The sequence below is a fragment of the Anarhichas minor genome, unplaced genomic scaffold (genome assembly GCF_050575085.1).
Source record: "Anarhichas minor isolate MPS153535 unplaced genomic scaffold, ASM5057508v1 ptg000017l, whole genome shotgun sequence".
NCBI classification, from domain to species: Eukaryota; Metazoa; Chordata; class Actinopteri; order Perciformes; family Anarhichadidae; genus Anarhichas; species Anarhichas minor.
Window position 1 is genome coordinate 11,924,752 of NW_027466463.1, and position 27,484 is coordinate 11,952,235.

At 40.3% G+C, this 27,484-nt stretch overlaps 2 protein-coding genes across 3 annotated transcripts; one reads left to right on the top strand and one right to left on the bottom strand.

Moving 5' to 3' along the window:
• The first annotated feature begins 1,796 nt into the window (after window positions 1–1,796).
• On the top strand, window positions 1,797–3,865 carry LOC142951278 (carbonic anhydrase 4-like). The gene is made up of 8 exons (XM_076092775.1): window positions 1,797–1,869; window positions 1,994–2,020; window positions 2,114–2,284; window positions 2,619–2,767; window positions 2,856–2,951; window positions 3,274–3,352; window positions 3,447–3,613; window positions 3,695–3,865. Exons 1-8 carry the CDS (start codon window positions 1,797–1,799, stop codon window positions 3,863–3,865), a joined length of 933 nt encoding a protein of 310 aa, XP_075948890.1.
• Window positions 3,866–5,044: 1,179 nt separating this feature from the next.
• Window positions 5,045–22,496, bottom strand: mmp25b (matrix metallopeptidase 25b). Of its 2 annotated transcripts, XM_076093638.1 has the most exons (16): window positions 22,391–22,496; window positions 21,983–22,177; window positions 20,183–20,265; window positions 19,927–20,083; window positions 19,581–19,654; window positions 18,146–18,278; window positions 12,674–12,762; window positions 11,042–11,174; window positions 10,776–10,923; window positions 9,530–9,834; window positions 9,156–9,335; window positions 8,121–8,205; window positions 7,775–7,857; window positions 7,486–7,638; window positions 6,889–7,182; window positions 5,045–6,534 (listed from the first exon to the last, which is right to left on the bottom strand). In XM_076093638.1, the coding sequence occupies exons 1-16, from the start codon at window positions 22,494–22,496 to the stop codon at window positions 6,287–6,289; spliced, it is 2,466 nt and encodes an 821-aa protein (XP_075949753.1). In that variant the 3' UTR covers window positions 5,045–6,286. The 2 variants fall into 2 exon arrangements, with proteins under 2 accessions (XP_075949753.1, XP_075949754.1); XM_076093639.1 differs by lacking the exons at window positions 5,045–6,534; window positions 6,889–7,182; window positions 7,486–7,638; ... (5 more) ...; window positions 11,042–11,174; window positions 12,674–12,762 and adding an exon at window positions 16,955–17,994.
• Window positions 22,497–27,484: the final 4,988 nt, after the last annotated feature.

The following is a 27,484-nucleotide window of genomic DNA, read 5'->3' on the forward strand; positions in this document are numbered from 1 at the left end:
TAAGCATTTTAAATCGTTTGAACAAATGACAGATGCTGTGTTTTGATGAGGACAGTCTCCTTAGAAGAGTACAATGGACATTTTTATGTTTGGCCCCTTTTTGTTGAAATTTTCATCACAAGGAGACCTTCAAAAGAACATATTGCAAGCTCAGACACTAATTATTTTTTAAGTTCCCATTATTTTCAGATAACAAACAGGTAAACAAGCTTTTTCAAATACTTGCTGACATTGAATGAAATACTTGTTTTTAATTATTAAAGTTGATAAGTGATTCTTACTCATTGTTTAGCTAAAACATAGAATGTACATCACATTCCCACATTTGTTTTTTGTGGAAAAATGCTCAATTGAGAGTTTCAAACAGAGTGACCATAAATACCTTCTGGGGCCCGGTACGCTGGTGAACCAGTCATATGAAGACAATCTGTGGTGAGATCACCAGCCGGATTCCAACAGGGTGGTTAAGGAAGAAGAAATTAAATCAGATTTTTCAGATTTCATTTCAGCACCAGGAACATGTCACTGCTTGGGCAAGTGATGAGATTTCCCACCCTGTAAAGTTGAGTTGAGTACAGAGCTTTAAGGAAAGAGCACACGTGGCAAAAACAAAAAAAAGAATTAAGATTATTAAATTGAATTTGCAGAAGTCTTTCTGTGGTCTGTGCTTCTTGGTTTGACCAAACACGTCTGTCGGAAACAAAACATACATAAAGTTCCAGGAACTATAAAGCCACGGGACACTATTCAGGGATTAACCAGGAACTAAAGGTGCTGTCACCATGACGTTTGTTGTTATACTTCATTACTAAAACATTGTATTTATATACAGTTCTTTATTCACATTTTATGAACTTTAACAACACATAGTGCTCATTCCAGATGGGTATGCTGCAAAAAGCATAGTTAACTGCTAATAAATGCATTATGAAGTATGTATTAATGTTAATAAAGCAACACAAAAAAAGTTGAACAATTACATAATAGGTAAGTCAGCTGAACTCAATAAATATGTACTGTAATGTTGTAATGAGCAATTATGAGAATATATAAACTGTTGATTATTATATAACTGCTTAAAAATGTTTTATAATCTAACAAACATGTTTATGGTGATATTAATGAAACTTAAATAGTCTTATTAACACATAATTATGTTAATACGCTTATAAGGACGTGTAAAGGTCTTCTATTAACCAACAAGTAGGCTATTACAAGTACAAAGTATAACTGAAAGGTTATTATTTTTTTATATTTTTTGATCATTTTAATAAATAAATCTCCTACTTATCAGACCCGGGGGAATTCTCTCAGGGAGGTATCCTCCAGACATAGCTCTGACATAGAGGCGGTGTCAGAGCAACTTCACTGAGTGAATAAAAAGGAGGAGGACGAGACACAGCTGTTAGCAGACGAGGTGCAGGTGCGTCAAAGGTAAGACTCGCTGCTGCGCATCTCAATTGAAATCAGTTGTGTCCAATTGTCGAAAGAGACTTTTTTTTGCACGATTGGTGGTCTCTGTTGTCGTCTTTACACACGGCAGTAGCATTTTCAAATCTCGCAGTAGTTTATGATCATTTTAATTATTTGAAACAGTTATTAAATTGCGTGCATAATTGGCAAATTAGTATTTGGCTTGTTGCGCCCATTTGAAACGGACTAAATTGATTTTATTCTTTTATTTAGATATTTGCATGGCGACAGATGCTTTTTCATGCCGATGAATTAATGTGTGCTTATTTGTTTTTTGTTGGGGGAAAAAAAAAAATGGAAAAAGTGAATTTTTGTTATTTTAGATGAATTGGCTTGGAGCTGTCCTCACTGTGTGCGTCCTCGTGTCCAGCGCCCGCTGTGCCTCGGACGCAATCCGTATGAATTTATTTTTATTTTCATCTTGACTCAATATTGACTCTTTTTGGATAAACTGTTTGTCTCTTTGTAGATTGTTTGTCAGAGTAACTAATGTATCCCCCCCCCCCCAACCATCCTCTAGCCTGGTGTTATCATCTGCCAAGCTGCAGTAAGTGATCTCCCTTTATCTCATAACTGGCCGCACTTAACATCTTAACCGTTGCTTCTCTTCAGCTACTTAAAGCCTTGCTCCTATTTGTAGGTGATTCTACCTGGCCAACCATTGCTACCAGGTTTTGCAATGGCACCCGACAGTCGCCCATTGACATCGTCTCAGGGTCTGCCCAATCTGACTCCAGTCTGACTGCATTCACGTTTGTTAACTACGACATCACCACCGCATTGAAAAGCATCACCAACACTGGGAAGACAGGTGAGCGGTCGAGTGGGTGTGGACAGAAACCAGTTGTGCCGAATGCGTTTGATTTTTGCAAGAATGAAGTGTTTTAGCTTTTAAAAGAATTTGCCTGGAGGGTTGGTGTTTTCAGAAGTAACAATGCAGCCTTATTGCGAGTCAGATGCCCCTCCCTGATTGTGTCACAAGCGGAGGTGTAGCCAGGATTGTAAATGCAGAAATGATCATGCTGACATTCTTGGTGTCATCTATTTATCCTCCAAGTTGCCCAACAGCAACTTCTTGCCAATGAACCCCTTTTTCTAAAGTTTCTTGATTTAATAGTCCGTTCTGTTTTTCCACCATGTTCCAGTCAAAGTCAACTTCAACAGCAATATCAAGATTTCAGGAGGAGGTCTGTCCGAGGACTATGACAGCCTGCAGTTCCACTTGCACTGGGGTAATGGTGCCTCTGTCCCTGGCTCCGAGCACAGTGTGAATGGCAAGCGCTATCCCATGGAGGTAGCGCACAGTTCCTTTTTCATGTTCAGCTATAAGTTTTGCCACTGAATGTATATTCAATTATTTCTTCTTGATTTAACTCCCCCAGCTTCACATCGTAAACAGCAAGGCATCCTTGAATGGGAACACGACTCTAGCTGTTGCAGATGGTACAGGACTTGCTGCTCTTGGTTTCCTCATTGAGGTGAGGAAATGTTTCTTCAGTTTTTTGTAATGCCAATATACTTAAGTCATGTCTCAAACCTCATTGCTCTATGTATCAGCCGTTTCTCTAACTTAAGTTTTGCAAAAAAGTCAAATGCTACTTTTTTAAATAAATTGTTTTGCATCCTGTTTCTGTTCCATGCTGTTTGACTGCAATCTTTAAGATGATCTCTTTAGTTAAATTTGTCACACAACTGTTTATTTGTTTATTTATGCCACAAACTCCATGAAACATTTGTTTCTGCATGGGGGGGGGGGGGGGGGGAAACAATTGAGCCTGATTTAATGTGCACACTTTTCAGGAAATGGCAGGTGATGCCACTGGCCAACCTGCCAGCTGGAAAAAATTGACCACCTACCTTGCCAACATCACAAACAGTGGTAAGGTGATTGTTGCTTTTGTAGTGGCAAATTTGATCTAATGTTTTTGGATAAAATGCTACAGTGCCTGCAGTGATCGTGTTTCTGCCCTCAGGCGAGTCTGTTTCATTGAGTGCAGCTGGAATATCACTGGATGATCTCCTACCCGGGGTGAATCGCAGCAGTTATTATCGCTACCTTGGCTCCTTGACCACCCCCTCCTGTGATGAGGCTGTGGTTTGGACTGTGTTCAAGGACAAGGTCCAAGTCAGCAAAGATTTGGTGAGTTGTTTTGTTTCCGGTGTGTCTTGGCATGGCCGATCCCCACAAATGCTCTAACGGTGCTTAATATCGTGTTTCCAGATTGACCTCTTCAGCACAACGGTCCGCGTCTCCAACACCACAGCACCTCTTATTATCAATAACTTCAGACGCATCCAGCCAGCACAAAGTGTCACGCAGACTAGCTCTACCTCCAAAACCTGCTACTCTATGGGGCTGATGGCTCTGAGCGGTCTTCTGGGAAGGCTTTAGAGAGCCGTTAAAGGCTATGGTTTGTCAGCAATTTATGGTGTTGCTGGTAAACTGGTTTGCATCAAGGATGCACCCTTTTCACCTCATGAAGTCTCCGACGGGCCAACGCTCCAGTCAGGTGTCTGAGAAAGGGGTGCATTTGCACTGAGTTTACAGGGTAGATGTGGGAATACTTGTTTAGAAATGCAGCAATGTAATCTGTGTATTTAGTTGCATTCAAATCTGCCAATGTGTATCGGTCTAGATGGTTAAAACAAGTCTGTACCAAAAATTTCTTAGAGAATGTTTTCATTTTCAAGTGGAGTTTTGTACTTTAATATTCCTTTGTATTGGAAACCTATTTGCCTTCATTTTTTTCTTCATTAGTGCAGATGAAATGTAGGCATGTTGCCAAGCTTAACTTATGAAACCGCCTCTGTCATTTGGTGTAATAAAATATTAAAATGTCACTCAATTGCATGAAGACTATTATTTATGACTATGTGTATACATCACACAGGTGTCTTTCACTTCAAAGGTCATACTTACCTTTTTTTGCCACTTTCCTTCCTTGGAAATGACGTCTGCGAGGGTGTTTTTTGCTTTTAGCTTTATCCAAACACCTGAGTCACTTACAGCTGACCTGAACAACTCCCACTTCAAGAATAGAGTAAATAACTCTGAGCAAACCTTGAATGTGCTTGGAACAAAAGATTCAATGGTTGACTAGACGCGTTATTAATGCAGTATTCCGTGTTGAAAATGGAAGATGAAAGCCTTTGAAGTATGTATGCACAATTTTCCAGCGTAAAGTTCGAAGCAAAGTAACTAATCAAAACATGAAACTACAATAATAAATGTTAAAAATAAACTTCTCACTTGTGTATCGCTGTACGTTCAGATTTGTTTGCCAGACTGTAAAATCAGAACTGCTTTTCACTCCTCTCCAGCCATCTAAATGAGTAACAATAATCATGGTCTTCCTCCACTATATATCCGACCTGCTGTAACTGTCTGACTTGACGGCACTAAGAAATGTATTTCTGAGAGGCGTTCCTAATGGAGATAACAATCAGCGGTCTAGGACATTCCACACGGGACCGTCACTGGAGAACGTTCGTATGTGCCAGTGCACAACAACTCAGCCTTTTGAAGGAGCTAGGGTCGAGGGATGATTAACAAAGATGCATCACAAAGTAATCTCAAGAACTCTGACATTTTAATCATGGTACTGGCTCATAGTCACTCAAACGTGGACCCGTTGAGTTCTTGCATACAGACCTGCAGCAACAGTGCAACATCCACACCATACCTTTATAGTAAGTACAATATGGCCTACGTTAAATCAAAATCACTAAACCCTACTAACTCTAAAGGCACAGTTCACCATAAAGATGTCGGCCTTCTCTAAGGCCGATATCTCCAAAACTAGGCAATTCACACTAAATAACCTCAATTGATATATAGCACTACAGGTTATAGATTGTTTTTAAATGGTTATGGGGTGAACTGTCCCTTTTAAGCATGAAATGATTTACTGCATTACATCTGCAGCGCTTTGATCCACCTCAAAAGGACCCCAGTGACCAAATTAAATAATCAAATACAAGAATAAAATGTTTTTGTTACATGATAGTAATCGAATCAGTGTAAAATAACTCAAATGTGAAAAACATGAAGCTTGAATCTGTATAAATGACTATTTCTGCGCCATTTTTTTTTTAGTCATGAACTTCATTTCAGATACCTGGCCGCCCCTTGCCTGCTTAGTTTGCCCCCAAAGACTGAATACCCGTTGCCGTCACTCTGCTTTGAACTCTTACCAAGTAAACGACTGATTGAATTCAACTGCTCTGTGAGCCGACATCTCTGTTTGCAGAACTGTTGCAATAATAACATCACTTTGATTGCCAACAAAAAAGATGATTTTTCTTCCTGATTGCCTGAAAATCATTTACATGTACAATATCAAACAAAAAAAATATATAAAAAACAAACCAACACACTGAGTTTAACTAACCATATTTCTGATTGTACTGTACATATGTATATGCTCAAACATAATCGAAAAAAATAGCTCTGATAAATAAATTGACTATTGCACTTATGTTTGAGTGGCCAGTTTACTGTCCAAACATGAGGTTGTTTTGTAAGACCTCGTTAGGAGGGTCGGGAGTGCTGGATTGCCGTGTCGAATTTCCATTCATTCTCCTATACAGGCTCCATGTAATTCAACACTTACTCTTGAAAAAGGAGGGGGATATTCTATAGCAGGACAGAGGGAGGACGCAAAATGTACTGTTTTCGCGCGTCAGCGATACGTTCTGATAAGGCAAAGTATTTACAGTAACACAGGCCTCAAATGCTAAAGCTAAGGCAGTTATTTAACATTTTTCTGACACTAGTATGTGGAGTGTCTGCAGCCACCTGGTTTCAAACTACTTATTTTCTAGTAAAGTCATGAATTACCAATATGACAGTGATCAGTAGGGTCCAGCTGCTTCTTAGAAATGAAGATGATCCCTTCAGTTCACAGTGGCACTCCTTTGGGATTCGAGGAGTGGAGGTTGCAGGAGGAGTTGGACATCTGAGCCAGTCTACTGCGATCGATTTAGGAGTGACGACTTCTTGGTTCATTCCTCCGTTCTTCAGCACCCAGTAATGGTTGTCCTTGAAGAAGTAGGCATCTCCTAAAGTGCAGCAGCAGCAGTGTGACACGTATTCCTTTTTGTTGGCATTGCACATTGAAAACAATATCAGCCTGCATCTACATCAGCACTACTAGTCGTCAAAAACTCTACAGGGTCCCTTTAAGGAAAGAATACTTCTTGCACAATTTTAAATTAAAATTTAAAGATTACAAATATCCAATAGTCATTTCAATTTTGACTTTGATCAGTTCTTTTCTATTGCTTTAGTACTTCATGCCTTCCAAACCAAAATGCAATCCCCCTAAAAAAAACAACTCTTGGTTTTGTTTATTTATTTAGCACTTGAGGCAGAAACTCATCACATATGCATGTTGCCTCTGAACACAATGTTACCTGCTCCCCAGCTGATGATGTCATCCATGTGGGTGGGCACTCCTCCCCAGAGGCTGTTGTTCCGCGGGTAGCCCGGCTCCGGCTGCCGGGTCACACGTTCGCCTTTACGGCTCTCGTCAAACCTCCAAAACCTCCCACCGCTGAACAGGTAGGTCTTGCCGTTGTGGGCCCAGATGAAGGCTGCCTCCACTGTGTCCACCAGCACCCCGCTCTTTGTCCTCATGCCCCATTCGGAGATGGGCCGAGGGTAGCCACTCATGGCGTCCGTGTCCTTGAAGACCCAGTACTGAGATCCTGAACAGACAAAGGAAAGAAATCCGAATTTGTTTGTGCAAATTAGAGTCAGAAAGACGTTTGTAATAAATGGTTTGTCATTCAAGGGCCGTTGGTATTGCAATGTCTTTAGGATTTTGGCATTATTAGTTTAATGAAGCTCTTGTTCGACACGGACCATACAAACATTTCTCTCTTGCTCAAAACCACCACCTCAAAATAACATCATACAAAGACGTGAGAAGAATCAACCATGTTCACACCTTCTACTATGACTCAGTCGTGCCTCTTATCAAAAATAGACCACAGGATTTTGCTTCTCACCAATAAAGAAGACGATGCTGCTGTCACTCTTTCTCTCGTACACTGCATCGACCTTATTCGTTCCCGGCGGGAGGCCGTTCCAGAAGTTTTTGATCTGAGCCGGCCTGAGGGACACCAAAGACCCGTCTCGCTTAGTTCTCCAGAAGTGTGCACCTTTCCAAGAAAAGAGATGGAACATGACATGTGTCCCTCACTGTGCATGCAGACACACTATGATAAAGGGGTTCACCAAGTTTATCGATAAAACTAAAACACCAGCTAATTCTGAATTTGGATGGTTTCTTCTCACCTTTAAAAAAGAAGACCTCTCCCCTGATATTTGCCACTGCATCAAAGCCTCCCTGACAGCGCTCGTTGAATGAGGGTTCAGAACTGGGACAGAAAAAGTTTAGTCAAATTATATTTTGTAGGATGTAGTTTGATAACAAAATCACTAGAGGGTGCAACATGACCAAACTCTGTCACAGGGAGAATCGATCCGAAGACTTGTATCGACATCCACTGGTCTTAAATTACTCATCATCCTTCATGAGTAAACAGAGTGATTTGAGAGGCTATATAGTGTGTAAATGCAAATGATAAGTGCTTATTGTCTGGATGCATGTAAAGGGATTGTTCCCTCTGGCTCTACTCACGGCTGTGTTGGTCTTGGAGGAGGTGGACTGGGCAGGCGTGGGAGGTCAGGATCACCACCTCCTGGTGGTCCGCTGTCCTTCACACCTACAACAGAATGGTGACAGCAGGCAACGTTGAAGAGGCGGTGAACGCTGATGACAGCGCTGCAAAAATTGTCCAAGCAACCTACAATCTTCTCAGTAGCCAGGGGGAAGTTTGACACACAGGATGCTTTCTTTTTAAGACACGGAAGGAAACAGTTGAAATCCGGTTTGTGTGTGTGTGCTTGATAGTACAAGCTTATCACATTAACAACAAGTAACCATTAGCTAGTTCAGGGCCACTTCCTGCATTTTTGTAGGAAATCACAAGGCCATAGCCTACCTACCTACCACAAACCACCAATGGTCCTATTTATCTGGACAGTGAGGATTTCACACAACAATAAATCAAGGAATAGGAAAATAATGAACAGGATGAAAGGCCAGAGTGAAACTCAGATATTCATGGTGCCCAAAGGACGAAGCAGACTGACCTTGTTGATCCCCTGACTACCTACATAACTAATGACATCCGCCTTAGCCGCTCTTTGTGTTTAGTGCTAATTTAGCATGCTAACAGGCTAAACTAAGATGGAGAGTATGCTAAACAAACGTGACGATGTTAGCATTTAGCTCAAATCATTGTTGCCAAAGTACAGCTTCACAGAGCCGCTAGCACGACTATAGGCTCTTATTCTTGCTTTTCCACATTGTATTAACTTGCCAACCTACTTTTGACTTCTTCCTTTTTTCATATATGTTCCTTGTGGGTTAAATTTAATGTCAGTACTTGTATAAACCAAAATAAAAGCATATAATGAAGCAACATCCTGTACAATTTCCGGAATAAACAGTAAACTATTCTAAGCTAAGAGTTAACGCGTTTGTCTTTATATTAAGATGTCATATCTGACAAATACACATACAGACATGGAAAACACTACATATCAACACATCCTGTAAGTTCAGTAAATATCACAGATACTGATACTCTGTACTCAACTGGTTACTGACCATAAAGCTGCTGGATGGCGTGCTTGTCGTCCAGGGCCAGCCGGTAGTTTCGGAGGTCTTGTACAGGACCCTGGTAGTAGGGCCTCATGATGGACGGATCGGACGAGGAATGGGACAGGCCCAGCGAGTGCCCGAACTCGTGCACTGCAACTGTGAACAAGTCTGTGCTGCCGCTGTCACCTGAGGATGTGTGAAGAATCTGTGTTACTGGATCACATTAACAACCATGATTTGGGAGCTCTTTGGCTATTATTCTCTGTTTCCTTTTTCATTATTATGGATCACTTTTTCATTGTCGGCGTCCAGATTGTCAGACACATCTTGAGAATGGTCATCATAAATCCTATCCATCATGATTTCAAATCAGTAAATACCTCCATAGCTCCAGATCTCATCATCATCAAAGTGTGTGTCGCCCGCCACTTCATCCCTGCCAGGGAAGAAGGCGTGGGCCAGGGTGCCACCCTGCCCGTCAAAAGGGTACCCGTCGTCGTGAAGCAAGCGGGCAAAAGTCACTCTGATGTCCCCTCCAGTTGCCGCCCCCCTGATGTCACTCGGCAGCCGCCGGAAACTCAAGGGGGCCTCGTCGCTCCAGGCTTTGAAGGCGTGAGCCAGGATCGTGTCCACGCTACTGCTGGACAGGTCGGGTGAGAGGGAGGGCGAAGGGTAGCTGTGGACACTGCAGACAAGAATAGATTATATATTGTAACAAAGTTGTAGACAGTTTTAATTAACCTCTAAATCTGTTCACGATGCATTGCGTGTGAGACTTTTGTTTTGTTTTACGCTCTCGTTTTAATAAATTCATGTTCCAAAGTTCATCGAGATTGAGTCTTTCAAAGAAGTTAACAATCTGCAACTTAAAGGGATAGTTTGATTTTTGAGAATGTTCCTATTTTTCCTGCTTAACACAGAGTTGAAGGATAGGTCTGGCAATATTCTGCGTTTTTGTTATTATTGTCAACAAATCCATTGTAAGGATCAAAACCAACCAGTATAGCCTGTGTAGCCAAAATATGATGTTGTGTATTTGTGCCACAGAGATACATTGTTGTCCAAAACCACATCGATGACTAAACGGCATTGGTGGCATGTTCCTTTCATTACTATGAACGTGGGCCCCGTAGTTCATTACGTATCAATCACACATACACCCTCCTGTTGCTGTAAGGTCCTATTGCTGTAAACTCTAGCACAAATTGGGTATTAGTCCGTAGCTAAAACAAAAAACACAAGAAAAATGTAGAATACCACCAGCCTTATTTTATTTCACTATTTAAAGATGTATTTTTATATCACCTTGTATTACTTCTCCTAATGTGTTTTATGTCAAAAGGCTATATTGATAAGCTTGTGAGAATATGGACGAAAAGAAAAGACACTAACAGCACACTTCCCCAAAAAACCTGACTTCCTCTATTTAGGTATCCTTAATCCTAACATAGTTGGCTTTAAAACATAACATACTTTGTTATAATTAAAATCTTGTTTGGCATTCAAAATGACGGCTGTAACTTTTAAATAAATGTAACAAACACCTAAGTCACTTGTGACACACAAAGCTCTGTGATTCATACAGGGATGACATGAAACCACAAGGCAACATGACAGGAAACACACCTCCATGTGAGGTCTGTCTTATGCCACTTAAGGCCTGACAGGGCGTATCTCTTCCTCCTCCTCCTCCTCCTCCTCAGCATGTCCTCATTGCCAACAAAATCAGGGAGAGAGCATCGAGGCGTAGACATGAGTTTGAGGGTTTCTTTGTCTGGAAGAGAAGTTTATCACGCATGCTGAAACTAAAAGGCAGATTACACTCCAGATATGTGAAATCTCATATACACATCATATATTGTCCTGATAGATCCATGTTTAGAGGTTGTTACCGAGAACCCCGGTTTCCTGGACCCCGCCAAATCTCTGCATGAGACGAATGGCTTTCTCAACCCCCTCTTTGGTCTGCAGTTTACTTGTGCGCGGGTCGGGAGGAGGAAGGTAGCCATACCTGCTCAGCCAATCCTGCACAGAAAACAAGGAAACCAGAACAAATTTGGTCATTTGTGTTTTTTATTAAAATGATAACCACAGCACAGGATGTTGGGTCATAAAGATATAACACATTCATTTCCTTTGGTGGTAAATAACTTCTCAAGTAAAGCACCATTAAAACACGCCTAATCAACAATAACACTAAAATCCATGTCTTAACACCAGTCAACTTTAAGATTACTGGCAAATGCTGGTGTCATGTAGGGTATTTATTACTATAGATCAGATCCTCACAATGGAGTGTGTCAGCCTTTTTTAATAGTACTATATCATCTGTTGAGTGAGGTACTGGATGGGATAAAGGCTGCGTGCATTTGACAACTGGCATACCGCAAAACGAATCTGGTGTGAAATGTTTAACGCTAATCGTGTATCTCGATCAAAAAAGTCAAATCTGTTTCTCAAAAGAGATTTTGAAACCCGCCCTTCCTCCTGCATGGCCTCCACCCTTCTGCTGTGCTAGCAGTTGAAAGGAAAGGGTAGTGGCTCATTCGTCAACAGTTGTCTTTCGGTGGGTTTTACACTGCAGAAAATGTGCACCACAAGTAGTTTAATTTTCTACTCAGTATTTTATTTCCACCAAAAATAGATAGTTTTCAGCTAATTCTGGTGTTTGTTTGTTTGTTTTTTAACTATTTTTGAAAAAGTCTGGTCACCTTTATGATTTCACCTGAAAGACAGTTTGATTCCTCTCAGATTTTCATGCCTTTGCAGCCCAAAAAACCAGCAGCATCACACAGAATGTGGACCAAACATGATGACTTTCATGGTGGCAGAAGTAAAACTTAACTTTTTTCTTACACACGGCTCATGCAAAGTTGCACAACAATAAGAAGTTTGTATGTCGTTTTTGAGGAAGTGTTTTGAGTGAACTGAACGAAGGAAGCTCGCAGATTTCTAAATCGTGTTGCCTTTCAAACCTTTTACCTGAAAATATGTGTAACATTGTCAAAATACACCACAAAATATGGATATGATGCCTTTTCTTTATGCTTTTTTAAACCTCAGGATTCATATGGAGGAGGATGCCTCCTGTGCACCATGTCTCTCTGCCACATCATGACACCCTGATTCTCATATTAATATATACAAATACGTGTATGCCCCACACATGTACACAATTGAATACAATAACACATGCAGGAAAGTACGCAAAGGGATTTTTCTCAAAAGCCTGCTGATGGTTTGAAATGTTACTGTAACTTGATGTATAAATATTTGTTACTAAATTGAAAAGAGTAGTATATAAAATGCTTCTTTGACTCACAATTAAAAATATAAAGTGATATAAATCACGTAGTAAAAGCAAATATGGCATATATAGATAAATATAAATATAATGCTGAATCACGAAACAAGCTTACTTACATAATTCATCAATAATCGAAGGGCAGCCACACACACATTGAAGAGTTTTAGTACAGTTACATGTTTTCTCTCTCTCTCTCTAATAAAGACATTGAACTCACCACCGCTCTGTACTGCTCGATCAGCGCTGATGTGCTTCCCGTTAAGGTCAAAAGCATCAACAGCATACGACCCAACTCCATTCCACTCGCTGCAAAAAATAAAATAAACGCTTCATTGATATCACAACACTTATCATTTGGAGAATAAAAGAGACATATCTTGTTTCTAATTGCACCAGCTCTCTCCAAAACCATCCCAAACAAAGCTCACCGTTGTTTCTGCGTTGGCGCTTCAGCCTCTCTTGGGACTAGGCTGGGCTGATCGATCATCGGCTGCTCTCTCTGGCTCTGCGCTCCCTCACTCAACAGCAGAGCGAGTCGTTGGCGCTTTCAATATCCGCCCATAACAGCGCGCATCATATATGTCTCTGATCGGAAGAGGGAGCACATGGTGCGAGTCGCTACAGGTACAGGTGAGAAGATGAAATGACATTAGGAAGTTCTCTTCCATTTGGTTTCCATTTTTCAATCTCTAAATTAATTAATTTAAGACTGAATTGTGGTTCTACATACAAATATGCTAAACCATTTATAAAGGATGGCTGTAATCAAGCTGTTATTACTTCTGCTATTATACATGGTATACCATTTGTATTGGTTACCCATGACGTCGATGAATATACTAATCAACTGGTATTAAATTAATACATAAATAAGTTATATTTAAATGGATTTAAATGGTATACACTTCCTTGTGGTCAATCAGATTCTGGTCATTTGATGAAACAACTTTATTTAGGGAAAAGCACCACGTCTGTCCCATTCTGCCTCTCTGTCCTCCTGCCACATTCCCACTTCCTGCAAACCCGTTCATTGCCATTCTCCTCATGTCCACCAGATGCCCTCAGACTTTTCCACCTGCTCCAATCACCTGATTCCTCATCCACCTGAAATGTGTTACCTGCCTGTTTTGAACTGCTGTCTGATTTTTAGAACTTTGGATTTTCTGCCTTCGTCTTTTGATGTGTTTCCCTGTTTGGACTGCTTTCCCGGTTGTGACCCTTGCCTCCCTCATGATTCCTGTGCCTGCCTGTAAGCATATACAGTACATACACTTTGGCATTACATCACTGCATTGATCGTGCCTGCCTGCGTTGTCTGTGTTTGGATACAATCATCCATCCCCAGAGTTGTTACAATGTGAGCACAGTACAAACTACAATGCTAACTCCCATACAAGTTGGCAAGAAATTAAATTGCCAAACAAACTGACACACAGTGAACCTGGGGCTTTTGGGGCCCCTGGAGGTCTGGGGCCTGGGGGTGAGTTGCTCACTTTGCTGCGTTGGTAATTCTGCCTTGTGGCCAGGCATTCCTATTGCCTGATATTACCTTATTCCACATGTTTTAGTATCAGAGTATATGTCAGCTGATGAGTAACAAGAAGTATATGTTGGTTTTTAGTAGAGCCATATGTACCACTGCATAATGTTGGGTTCCCCATATCTGTTCACCTGTTTCCCCCCGGTTACATGGCCTCATGCCTGGTGAATCACCATGTGTCAGTGACCTTGGAGCTAATGTGCTCAGCAACCACAATATCCTGCTTTCCACTCTTAAGTGTAGAAGACTTTCAAGAATAGTTTGAGGACGCCCACACTGTCTCTGTCTGAACCTCTCCCACGCTGGGAAATTTTGACTTTTGCTGTCACCCCACACACACACACACACACACACACCTTATTTTGGCTCGTTGTTGCCTCCATGTTTCAGCTTGATGGCCTCGTCCACCTCTGGTGCAACACGTTGCTGTGTTGCCGACATTCAAATTACTCAACAACACTCAGTAATCTTACCGACATTTTGAGTGTAAAGCCTTTTATAAATCATGTTTATCAAGTTTTTTTTTCTTCTGATAATTACTGATAAAAAATCTTTATATTGTCTTTGTATTTTTGCCCTCCTAAATGATTTTAGATGGCTTTGTTGTTATGAATTGCACTAAAGTACAATGTTCTTTTGATATGTTTTCATAGTGTTAAAAATGAAATAATATTTAAATAATTCTAATCCAGAAAACACTGAAAATAAAATTCTGATTCAATTATATATTAAAATTGGCAATCCTGAACATCTATATATATATATTAATCATCATGGAGATTTTCTTTTTACTATTTTGTCAATGTTATTCAAAGCAAAGTACTTATAATACATTTGGGGGAAATTGATGACGCTGCATTAAGCTGGAGTGCACCGACATCTGGGATCTCATCTTAGAATCCCATTATGTTCATGAGTGTGTATTCATTCTCTCTGCAGAGCATCTGGTATTATCTTTCCCTCTTCCTCCTCTCCCGTCTTTAATATCTGTCCATCCTCCAGGGGCCATGTAAGTGAGTCATGCCATTAGCACAAAATGCCGCCCTGCTAATGGTTGGCCAGTTTCCGCCACGTCCACTTCACGACCGACGCTGCATTCATGCGTTGCCCCTTTTGAAGGAGTGTGGATTTTGCTGTAAATGTTGGATAGTCTCTCTCCCCCACACTGACCCTCAGATGCTAAGCATTTTCAATCCAAGCCTAAAAGAATAACATGGAAAGCCTACATCATATGACCAACATTTTTTCTAATTTCTATCCTAAAGAAACACCTGCATCAACTAATATTTGGTCACCTGGGAGCAGCTATAAAGTATAAAAAACACTGACATGTCATCACCTTATATGTCGATATGGCAAACTCGTTGGCAAACAGTGGCTTATTTAATACTCCAGCACATAAGGAGAAATATTCACCTTTTTTTTTATTCCAATGCTTCACTATGTTCACCAGATAGTCGTTAACTTTGTCTATCGTTTAGTGTTGGGCAGGGAGTGTACAGTGAGAAAACAGCGGCCTGTAAAAGATGCTCATGAAAGCAGCGAGTCAACCAAAATGTGGCCTTCCTTCTGATTGTCCAATCCGGTTTCACTTCCAATTTAATCCTGTATGGGTTCATCATAAGAGCGACCCTTTTTAAATACAAGTGCGTTGTGATCCGTTGCAAATAAATAAATATAGATTCACAGCAGCAAATGTTCTTTTAAAGTACTTTATCTCATTACATGTGTTGATGATTATCTTTTAAGAAGTTTAACAATAATTAAAGTTACACTAAATACTATTTTCACATATTGGATTTGCCCAAAAATGTAATAAATTATTGTATTTGGGTAATGGTGATAATATAAGAATACTTTTTTCAAGTGTTTGTAGTTCAAACTCTTGTTAAATGATCAACCTTTAAAACTTGAACCACACGTCAGAAATAAAGGCCCCTGAATACATATTCATTACACACCGTTTTATTTTCATTAAAGGGATCCAAGGCCTTCACAAAAGGGTTGACTCTTGGTAGCTATACGGTACTAACACAACAACACACAACGACAACAGAAACAACACAGAGGACTTGTGTGAACGAGTGAAAAGACAAATAAATAAGAGTTGAAAGACATTTCATTTGAGATTAAACTGAGATGCATCAACAAAAACAATAGTCAGAGGAAAGTGAGCAGAGGTTAAAACCCTGCAAAGTACAGCAACGCTTTTGTACAATACTTGATTCATTTCTGCAAGTAACTGATTGTCTATAGCGGCTCATTTTTGGTCATGCACGGTTGATGTCTTGCAATTGTATCGACAGTGTTGCATTCATTTCACAGTTTTTTCTTCTTCTTCTTTTTTTTAAAGTCTCCTATACCTCCCAGCTTTGATTGTCAGTCTCTGAAGTGTTTGAAGGCAGCCTCTTTGTTTGCTCTGTAATGATTCTTGATTGTCTCTGGCTGATGGATATGGTTCATTAGCGAGGTACAAAAAAAGGTCCCTGCCACTCAAAAGTATGGTTCACTGCTGAATCTAAAATGCAATTGCTTCTGTTTTAAGATCAATCAGATAAAAAGTCTTCATACATATATATATACTGTATATATAAAACAAAGAGGAAATGTAATTGTTTACTGTAGTTTTTGGCAAAAGTCATCGAGGAAACTTGTAAATGAGTCATATATTTATATTCAGCCTAGTATCGGACACTATCTGATCGCTATATTGACATGGTGTGTCCCTAATGATATCGGTTTTTTTGTGCTTTTGAGGATGATTCGAGTCCACAACGTGCTACATTCTTCCCTCCAATAACATCTGACAATATTCCAGTTATCTTCATCATACACCGATGTCTGTACAAAAATATGCAGTATCAGTCTTAGTGTAATGTTGCTGGCAGGGTAGGCAGGATTTACTTTTTTCATTTAAAGTTTTAAAGTTTTAGTAAAAGTGATTGCCGTTTAGCAAGTTGAAAATCTTTAAGGTAGCCTCACACAGCTTATGCTTATGGAACAAGCTTGAGCTGCTCAAGTAACAAGGAACTGTGGTTACACTTCACAATACAGACATCTGCTGGCATTTACTTAGTACCACTGAATCACACATTAATTTATGTGCGGTATAATTATAATCACAATCCTGCCATTTGCTCAACACGTATGAGGGAAAAAAAACTACTTTTTCTACTTTTGATATTTGAAAAATCCAAGTTCATGAAGCTGTCTTTTTATTCTTTTTTTTATGAACTTGGCAGACATTTAAGTTGATGCACTGAGAGCTTGTAGTAACGTCAGGTCGGATACAATTAGTTTAAACATGTAACAAAATAATCTAAACTCAAAAGTACTTTTACTGGCTTTTCAGAGCTTTCAACCACATCTCAGACAAGTTTTCAGTTGTTTTTTTTGTACATTTACTTTTCCCCTGTTTTTTTTGGAAAGTAAAAGCCCAAATGTAAATATTAAAATATGGTCCAATGCTAATTCTCAACTATCTGGTAATAAAATGCGCCATCACATGTTGCATCTCCACAGACAATGTAACCTAAACCCTAATTTAAGCCTGATCCTAATCCTGACTCTATTTTAATCCTAAACACACCTCAAACTGATCCTATTTCTAATCCCGACTTCAGCCCTATGATTAACACACTATCCAAACAAAAAAGTGCAACTTGATAATACTAAGCAAATACCAGTATAACCAGAGTACTGTCAAGTGCAACCAAAGCTGCTCTTGTCTGAATTTGTAAACATTTAATGCATTTCAGGGTCTGCAACTCGTTGAGGCCCTCTCTATAGCTTCCTTAAAACCCGTGTCACCCCATATTGTTTTCTTGACACTTTTTTGTTACGTGCCCCCTTTTTTTTCCTTTTTTTTTTCTTCTTTTGTTGGCAGCCATTGTCTGTTCACTGTAATCTGGCCCAGTACTGACCCAGGTTATGACTCATGCTCTGCTGCTCAGCTCCTGGAACCTGGACCGGCACTGAAACGCCGGGCGATATGAGCCCTGGATGTGAGAGAGGGTTAGAAGAAAAACGGATGCAGTTACCCAGTCTGTGGAGTTTCAGTCCAGCAAGCACTCAGAGACATCCCACAGACATAACGTAAAGTCTCCGCCCCCTGTTGAATAAAACCATATCTACCACGGAAATACTCACCGGTGTTGGAGTTGGCCGAGGACGGAGTCTGCAGATGAGGGGAGGAGTACGCCGATGAGTCAAAGCTGCGCGGGGTAGAGGGGGATGGAGGCAACATGCAGGAGTAGGAGGCCGCCGACTGGGAAGGAATAGACTGAGAGTGGAGGAGAAAGATTTGGGTTAGATAAATATTGAAACAACAAACTATACTCTATACTCTACTCTTATTTTAAAGTTGTGTGTATGTATATATATATATTTGTATATTGCTGTTTATTACAATATGTACTGTAATAGCAGTTTAAAGTGACGGCAGTTTCAGGTTGAGCACATAGAGGTGCTAGAGTGGTGTTGTAGGGTAGGAGGAGAGCACAGCAGCAGGCCACATTTTTTGCATTACATTATGCTAAATTATTTCACTTATTTTCATGTTTCTTGTCCTGTGTTTTCTTCCTCCACTGATAATTGTTTATTATTATTATTATTATTATTATGTGTGGCTACTACCACTCAATGGGTATTTGAATAAAGGGATTTCTAAACAAGAAACAAGAGACAAACTGAAAAGTCTGCTCCCTGTGATTTATTATTTAATGCACAGATGTAAATGATAATTTGTGGATTTTGTTCTGGCACCCACGCATGACATTTCATAGACATTCATGTAAAATAAGAAACAGAAATATGTCTATTTATTTTCATGCTGCTGTTAGGCAGCTTTTGCAGGAAACCATCTTGTTAAAAAATAATCATTTTGTTACTGATGATCCTGAAACAATGGCTCGGCCTGTAAAGACCCTTTGACCCCACTGATTATTTGTGTTCATCACACACGTGAAGCTTTAACAATACAACTTTTATTGTTGAGAAATCTGCTTGATAAACTTTGATGAATTAAGAGAATGATGTAGACGCATTATAGGAAGCCTTCCAGTTGTCATTCTTATGGAGTAATGAGTGAGTCTATTCATGAATTAATATCCTAATTAAAGCTAATCAGAACCAAGATTTGAAAGATTGTTTTTGACAAATGACTTTGTTTGCCTCTTTAAGAAAGTCAATATCATATTTAAAATCCCTTATAATTCACACATTTCTAGATTTACTTCTTTTTATCTCGTTTAGGCTTTTTGTGTTTTATTTAGGTTACCTTGTAGTATTATTATCTTTATTATTATTATTATTGTTTTATTATAATTTTTTTAATTACAAATAAATAATGACATTTAGACAACAATATTAAGAGTTTTGATAAGAAGAATAAATGATGGTTTTATTGATATTAGTAGGTTTCGGAGCAGTAGTGTTTATACCTGCAGTAGTCTTGATTTATTTTTGTATATGTTTTATACCCTGGACGTATTGGAGTTAATAAACGGGCTCTGCTCTGTGACGATGACCTGCTTTAGTTAAGTTTGGAAGGTGCTGATGAATGATGAATGATGAAATGTCCAACCTGGACTCCAGATGAGAAAACTGACAAGGAGCTATAGCTGGGCAGGGACGACTCAGCCTGACTCAACATGGACCCTGGAGAGAGACACGCAGAGCGAGATGGTAAGCACAGACACACACACACACACACACACACACACACACACACACACACACACACATGCAGTTACACACACGGGAAGGGAACATCTCGCAGTGGAAATATAGATGCATGCGCTCTCATGGAGAAACTAATGGTTTGCCAGCTTGCAAATGTCCCTCTGAGCAAATGCTTCAGGTATAACTGATGTGCTGTACGAATGAGACAATGAACACGTATATTGAGTCTTGCAGTGCAGCGTGTTTACCTGAACTGCTGCCGTGCTGCTGATGGTAGATAGATGTGTTGAAGGAAGTGGTCAGAGGGGCTTGGCTCTGTGAACAGGAAGTCACACTCCCTGACCTCCTTTGATTGCGCAGTTTCTCCTCCCTCCTCCACTTGGCTCTTCGGTTGGAGAACCACACCTGTCAATCAAAGAGTTCTGTCAGGCTTCCTTATCGTGACAATCATGTTGTTACAGGTTGATCATCAGGGGTATACAAATCAAATCCTAGTTCTCTTACCTGTATCCGGGCCTCTGGTAAGTCAATCTTGTTTGCCAATCTCTCCCTCGCAAAGACATCTGGGTAATGTGTCCTTTCAAACTCTGTGGAAGATATTAACTAATGTCAAACACGCAGTGTGAGTCTTAATAGAGGATGACAGGACGACGGGGAGCAGCTCGCCTGATAACCCTTGCTGCATGTTGTTAACATGTTTCAAACTCATCTGTTTATGTGAAAAGAAAGCACAAGAGTGGAATCAAACAGAAATTAATTTGAATCACCTATTATTTTGACAGATAACCCTCTGCATATCAAGTAATTACTGCTTAAGATCATTAATTATCTTGTCATGGAATACACAAATCCAGGAAGCTGAGCTGTATCCTTACAACCATATTTGAAATATTTATCTGTTGCACTTTGTATAAATGATTTATCACTATGGAACACGCAGAAAGTTCATATCAAGTTGAGAAGCTGCCTTAGCACTTTATTTCAAAAGTAGGCTAAAATTAAACTGAAACAAAATCCCGATAGATTTTAATTTTGTCATCATTTAATCTCTAAATTCTGAATATCTAAATTAGGCACCGTGTCTCACGTATCAGCAGAAACATTTCATTAAAATGATCAGTATTACTATCTGGTGTTCTGACTTACAGCATATAACGGTCACAGAGGCTTGAGGTACGCAAAGTCCTGACTCAGCTGTGAGTTTGTGTGAGACTTTCTGTATCCGAGTATCATTTCTCATTGTGGCAGTTAATTTAAAGTTGACAAAGTACTGACATTTTTGTTGTTGACAAGTTCAAACGAGAATGTGCCTCACCCTCTAACTGACAGTCTGAGTCATCCTAATGTACTCTGAAGTTTCAGGTCTGGTAATGGACAAATCTTTATAGATCTGGGCTGTCTACAATGATGATGCTTAACATTAGCTTAGCATGTCAATAAAATGTCAGCAGAGAAACCAAAACAAATAAATCTGTTAAGACGCACACACATATATACAGGTATATATATATATATATACATAGTATTGTTGAACATATAATATTGACAGGTTACCAGCATCGTAAATAACCAAAGACTTAAGTTCCCACACGTGGTTTATAAATCCATATATCAACGACAGCTCTATAAATTAAGTCTGTCTCACAAATTGTTATAATTGGCTTGGTTATAATTGGCGTCTGTGTCAACACATGATTGTTATTGTGCCTTGGCCGTGCACTGAGGTCAGGGTACCTCATTAATGTCATTTGTAGTGAGTGACCACAGTGATACATTTCCACTCGGCTGCACAGTGGACATTGCGTCCTTATTTAGCTCAAGGGCCCGCTGCAGCCATATCCAGTCAAGGGTGGCTTTCTGATCCGTCTCTGTGGATATCGGCCTACGAAGGCCGGATCTCACTGCATAATACAACCATAGTAATTATACATTATCAAAAGTCTGCTGCGCACCCTGCCGGAGGCTTTTTGGAACAGATCAGGAATGTTTGTGAAGATTATAGATGATTTGCATTTAAAAGTGATCATGAGAGGCAAAGTTTGCCTTCCCATGCAGGGATAGATTAAAAAAATCCTACACTGCTAAAAATGTTCTTCATAATTTCTCATATTTATGTCCCCTGTCATTACCCAAAAAGCTGTAAACACGGTGTAAAGACTACAGTCCAATAGCAAAGGTGTTGGCAGGGGGGGAAAGCAGCAGGATAAGCTGCGTCATGACACACTCTGGTGTGGCTCGTGCCCACGGAGGGCGGCGATTGGTTACAAAGCAAAGACAGAGCTGTGCGTGCTTGCATGGCCTGACCTTTCTCCAGAGCCTCGATCTGCTCCTGTGTGAAGCTGGTCCTGTTCCTCTGCAGCTTCCTCTTGAGCTGCAGCCTCAGCTGAGACTCCTCGCCCTCGTCCCTCTCCACGGGGACTCCTCCCCCTCTGCCCGTTCCCCCTCCCCCTGCCTCCCCCCCCATGCTGCCCTCCGTGTCCAGCAGACAGCCCTCAGACACTGGCAGAGAGGAAGGTGACAAAAGAGATGTGGGAGTGTCAAGAAAATTCCTACATTGGATTTTAGATGAACAGAATGTGCAGATTGATGCGTTGAACTGACAGAAACTTAGTGAGACAGCCACAGTGACTGCTGCTATTGATGTGGTTGAAATTTGGTGACATTTAACTGATGACCCGTGAGCATTGACATATGTTGAAAATCTCCCCTCACCTGTGCTGTGTTGCGTCTGAACGCTGGTGGGGTCATGGTACCAGTTGTTAGGCCCACTCCAGTTTGAGCCGCTCTGCAGGTTCAGCATTGTTAACTTCTCATACATGCTACGAGTGTCCAAACCACCATGAAGAGAAATGAAAGCAGTCCTGTCCTGTGTGTGTCCGCCCCTGTTTACTGTCACCTTTGGCTACTCTCTCCCTCCTTCGATCCTCCAATCCTTCCTCCTGGAGGGGGGTTAGGGGAAGGAACGAAGAGGAGAAGAAGAAGGAGGGGTTCATATCGCATGAGTTCACACATGGTCGGCATTGTGGCGAATTAGCCTCATGATGACAGACAGAAATGGAGTTAGTTACATGCTAGCTGTCGTACCGTGTGTGTGTTATACATTGGTATGCTAGTATACCATGGGGAGCAAAGGTACATTAGAACCCACTCTGAAAGCCATGACATTTATTATGCTACTTGCTTTTAGCTCTGTCTCTGCTGGTAAGCACGAGCTCGCATGCATGTATGCATGAAAAGACAATGCATTTACATGTAGCCACAAACTGGCATCGCCCACACACACAGCGGCTTCATGAACAAGACATTCGAACCTAAACCATGTTAAACTTTCAGTTTAAGACATTAAGGGCTCAAGTATGTCCATAAGCAGCATTATCTGCCAAAATAAATACAAGTCTAAGTCTGAGGAGGATAAAAGCTTTTCTCTGCTTCTCCTCGTATCTTGCATTCCCCGTTTATTTGAGAAACTTCCTCTTTGGAGAGGAATGCAGAGGTCAATACTGAGCCAAATCTCACAAACTACTAGATTAGCACGATGTCAAAGGTCAAACTTCATTCATTTTGCCGAAGCATATTATATTAAACTCCAGAAATTATTCTAGGACGGCAAAGTAACTTGAGGTCCATCTCTAAGCCTCTACCAAAGTCCACATTAAAGAAGGGATCTCAGCACAGAATGATGCCACATAGAAGCACTGAAAAGACGGATTTCTTTGCAAACTTACCAAGTGTCCAGGTGAAATGATGCGGTGGGTCCTGTGTGTTACTTTCCTCCTCTGTGGACCTTTATTCCCCTGGTCCCCCTATGTCCCTTGTTCTCCAGCTTTGTTGACAATAACTGTGTGTATGTGTGTAAAGCAGAGAGTATAGAGAGATGGAGAGAGTTAGACAGGGTGAGAGAGAGTGAAAGAGGAAGAGGGGGGGGCTCTGGAGAGAAATGCGTCTGCGGGCACTCTTGTCCTCCAAGCGATGGAGAGAGAGAGAGAGAGGAAGAGAGAGAGAGGGAGAGAGAGAGGGAGCCACCGAGGGGTGACACAGTGAGTCAACATCAGTGTCAAGTTTGAACTTAATGCCAGCAAGAGGAGGAGGGGAGGCCGAGAGAGTGGAGCATAAAGCACAGATAATAGAGAGATAGTGGATGATAAATAGAGGATGGATTCAATTTTAACCATAAATTGCACTTAAAAACAGAGTATAATCGGCAGTCAAGTGTGTTTTTTTCACACAAACACATGTGCAACCAGTCAACTTATATTATTAGATTAAACTCAAAGTTCACACTAGCAAGGACTCATTTTCATTGGTCCTCATTTGGATGTTTTAAAACTTTGATAAAGCTTTGACATGTCCACATGCATCTGCTATATTGTAAAATAAAACATTCAGCAACTGCACACAGAAGCAGATATTTTTAGGCAAGAAAAAAAAGATTATTAAAAAACGGATACTATTATTATTATATAGATTTTAGTATCTGTTTAAGACACTGCAGATTTATAGTTGTAATGTTTTCCAATCTATTTGAAACACTGAAGAAGAAAAAAAGCATGTTACAAAAGAGCATGGTACCGTCTGTATCATTAATAAAACTTGTAAAAAATATAGTTACCACACAGTTATTCGGTAAATATGAGTAATACTTTCATTGAATTATTTCTTCACATTTTTCATTTGATGTAGCATCTACCAATGTAATAAAGATGTTAACGTCTCCGAAGATAACACTAAACCCTATTGAATGCCCAGATGTGTTCAATGAAGATTAGTAATGAATTTGTTCATTAATGTAGCAAAAACTAAACATTTTCATAATATAAAAAAAAAAATACAGTATATATATATATATATATATATATATATATATATATATTACATTATGAAAATATTGATATAAAAAAGCAAAATTATTTTTACGGACGGCATCAGTTAAAGATGCAGTTGTAAGCTCTGCATTTGTTTGTCTTTGTTTCCATTATTGTCTACCAGTTTCTTTCTTCATTGTTCCATAAAACTGCAGAAAATATAGAATTTTCTTTATTGCAATTTGAAGCTATATGTCTTCTTTTGGCAATCGGGCCAAAACCTAAAGATATCCAAAATTGCATTTACAATGATGTAAGAAAAAGCAACACATTCTCATAGTTGACAAGCTGCAAATGTTTGGCCTTTTTTGTTTGAAAAAATGTTGCAACGAATCAATGATCGAAGTTCGATCATCGCATTGATTATTTGACTAATTGCATTTTAAGCTCCATGTTGAGCTCAGCCTCTTTTCTTGATCAGCTATTAAGCTCATAAGGATTGAGTTACTTAATCACAGCACCAGTGTTTTAGGCCTACAATGCAGTAAAGAGGCTTTAAGTAGGCAGGTAAAGTTTCCACACAAGGGCTAAAATATGCACGTAGTTTAGGTAGCAGCGTTTCCCAGAGCACCTCACAACAGAGGTATTGTTCTCCTGCCATAAAACACGGAGCTTAAAGCTATGGGACAATAAACAAAGGCATTGTCTGGCCCCAGAGCGGGTTAAAGGAGCACCATACAGAAACCCTTGGCGATAGGCACACAAGGTCTGTGTGAGCCGTGAGTAATGACGCAGGTATGACGGTATGTATGGTAGAGTCAAAGAGCGAGAGCAGAGTAGAACCGGGGTTTAAATTTATCTCTTTTGCAGCGGAGGGGAGAGAAGAAGAGAGAGATGGAAGATGGAAGCAGGGAGGCAGAGGAGAGAGATAGAGAGAGTGAAGAGGAAGTATGTGACTTTGGGGTGGGTGTTGGGGCTTGGGGATGGGGAGGGTGCCAGCTTGTTTTATTTCCGGTTGACAAGACTTTGCGCTCCCTTTCTCTCTGTCGCTCCCTCTCTCTTTCATACTAAGCTATTCTTTCTCCGCTGCCCCCATTGCTCACCCCCCCCCCCCCCCTTCTCTGTTACTTTCCTCCAAGATGTGCCTTGGAGAAAGGAAAGGACTTGACAAGTTCAAAGGTAAAAAAGGAACAAGAACAGTGGTGGAGGAAGCATTAACATGCTTTAATTAAGTAAAAGTACAAATGTATTTTCAGCAAAATGTTCTCTCCATTATGCAGAATGACTACATATTATAATATATATTATTGCGTTATCATTGTTTTTTTGTTTTTGTTTTTGCCTTCATGATAGGAAGGCTGAAGACAGGAAAAAGGGAGAATGATAGAGAGAGAGAGTGCGACATGCAACAAAGTGCCGCGGGTCGGATTCAAACCTATGGGCTGCTGTTCTACCAGGTGAGCTGTACCGGGTATTGCATTATTATCATCATACATCAACATATACAGTAAGCAGCATGTTAATGTTCATAGCTGGCTGAGGTGGAGCTCATTTAAGCTCCTCTGTCCAAGGTTGGATGGATAAATCTATTTACAATGCTTTACAGGTTACAAGATCATGTGTAAAATTATAATCTGCATATTAACTGTCAAATACATGTATATGTGGAGTAAAAAATACAATATTTGCCTCAATAATATTAACTCTAGTAGAAGTAGAAAGTAGAAAAAATATATATTTATATCCATGCACAAGTACCTCAAAATTGTACTTTTGTAGAGTACCTATGAAAATATACTTGAACGTGAAAATGGAAACTAAGTGAGTGAAAGTTGAGTAACAAAACTACTTAGTTAATTAAACTAAACCAAAACAAATGTGCCTTTAACCCGACACACACCCTCATCATCCCACCCCCTTTGTTTCCTATCTGGCTATCCTATTTGTTTTTCCTTTATTCAGAAATCATTGTTGCATCTTATTGTGTTCCCGTTGTTGGAATGTGGCTTAACCTATGTGATCCCTATGTGCTGAGTGCAATAACGTGTGTGTGTGTGTGTGTGTGTGTGTGTGTGTGTGTGTTTGTGTGTGTGAGGCGGCGCGTGCTTCACTGCAAAGATTCATGTAGCTCCCGGACATGCATTTTTTTTTAGTGCATCTTGTTAGTTCATTCCTGTCACCTCTCTCTCCCTCTCTCCCTCTCTCTCTCTCTCTCTCTCTCTCGCCATCCCTTGCTTTTTCAGCGCTGAAGGGGGGGATGGGGAAGGGGTGGTGGACGAGCCTGGGAGGGGAGGAGAGGGGGAGGCGAGGGCGGTGGAGGCAGTCACCATGGTTACAATGCCACGACAAATATTCATCAAGTCGTTAAAATAAAAACAAACTGGAGTGCATTATAATTGCTCTTACTGACTGGATCCTATAATGTGTTCATATATTATGAGTGAGATGAGCAGACTGGATGGGGCTCACACACAAAAAGACACTGTTAGTGATTTTTTTTTAAAGTGAATATCAGCTGACACATACGAGACACACATACATGTCAAGTCTCAGTGTATAACTTTATTTTACCATTACCTGTTTATGGAATTCCCTATGAGTACTTTGGCGAGTCTCTTTTCTTTTCTCTTTGTCCCTCCATCTCTCTCTCTCTCTCTTCCTCTGCTGTTGTGTAGCCCGAGGCGATACTGTGATGTGTCCTCCCTCTGTCCCTCCCTCCCTCTCCCTCTCTCTCTGTCCCTGTCACCTTCAATTGCTCTGTGAAACTAGACACACTGCCTGGGGCAGGGAGGCAGGGAGGGAGGGAAGAGAGGAAAAGAGGAAAAGAGAAAGGAGAAACAGACCGACAGCTTTATAGACAGACAGAAGAAATAAACATTTGGTGTCATGAAAAATAAAAAAATAAATAGGGTAACCACAGCCCAGATGTGTGGCACACTCAATCAAATGAGTTGTGTTGATGTTCATAATCCAGCCCAAAACATACACTCAAAAGGATTAGCAC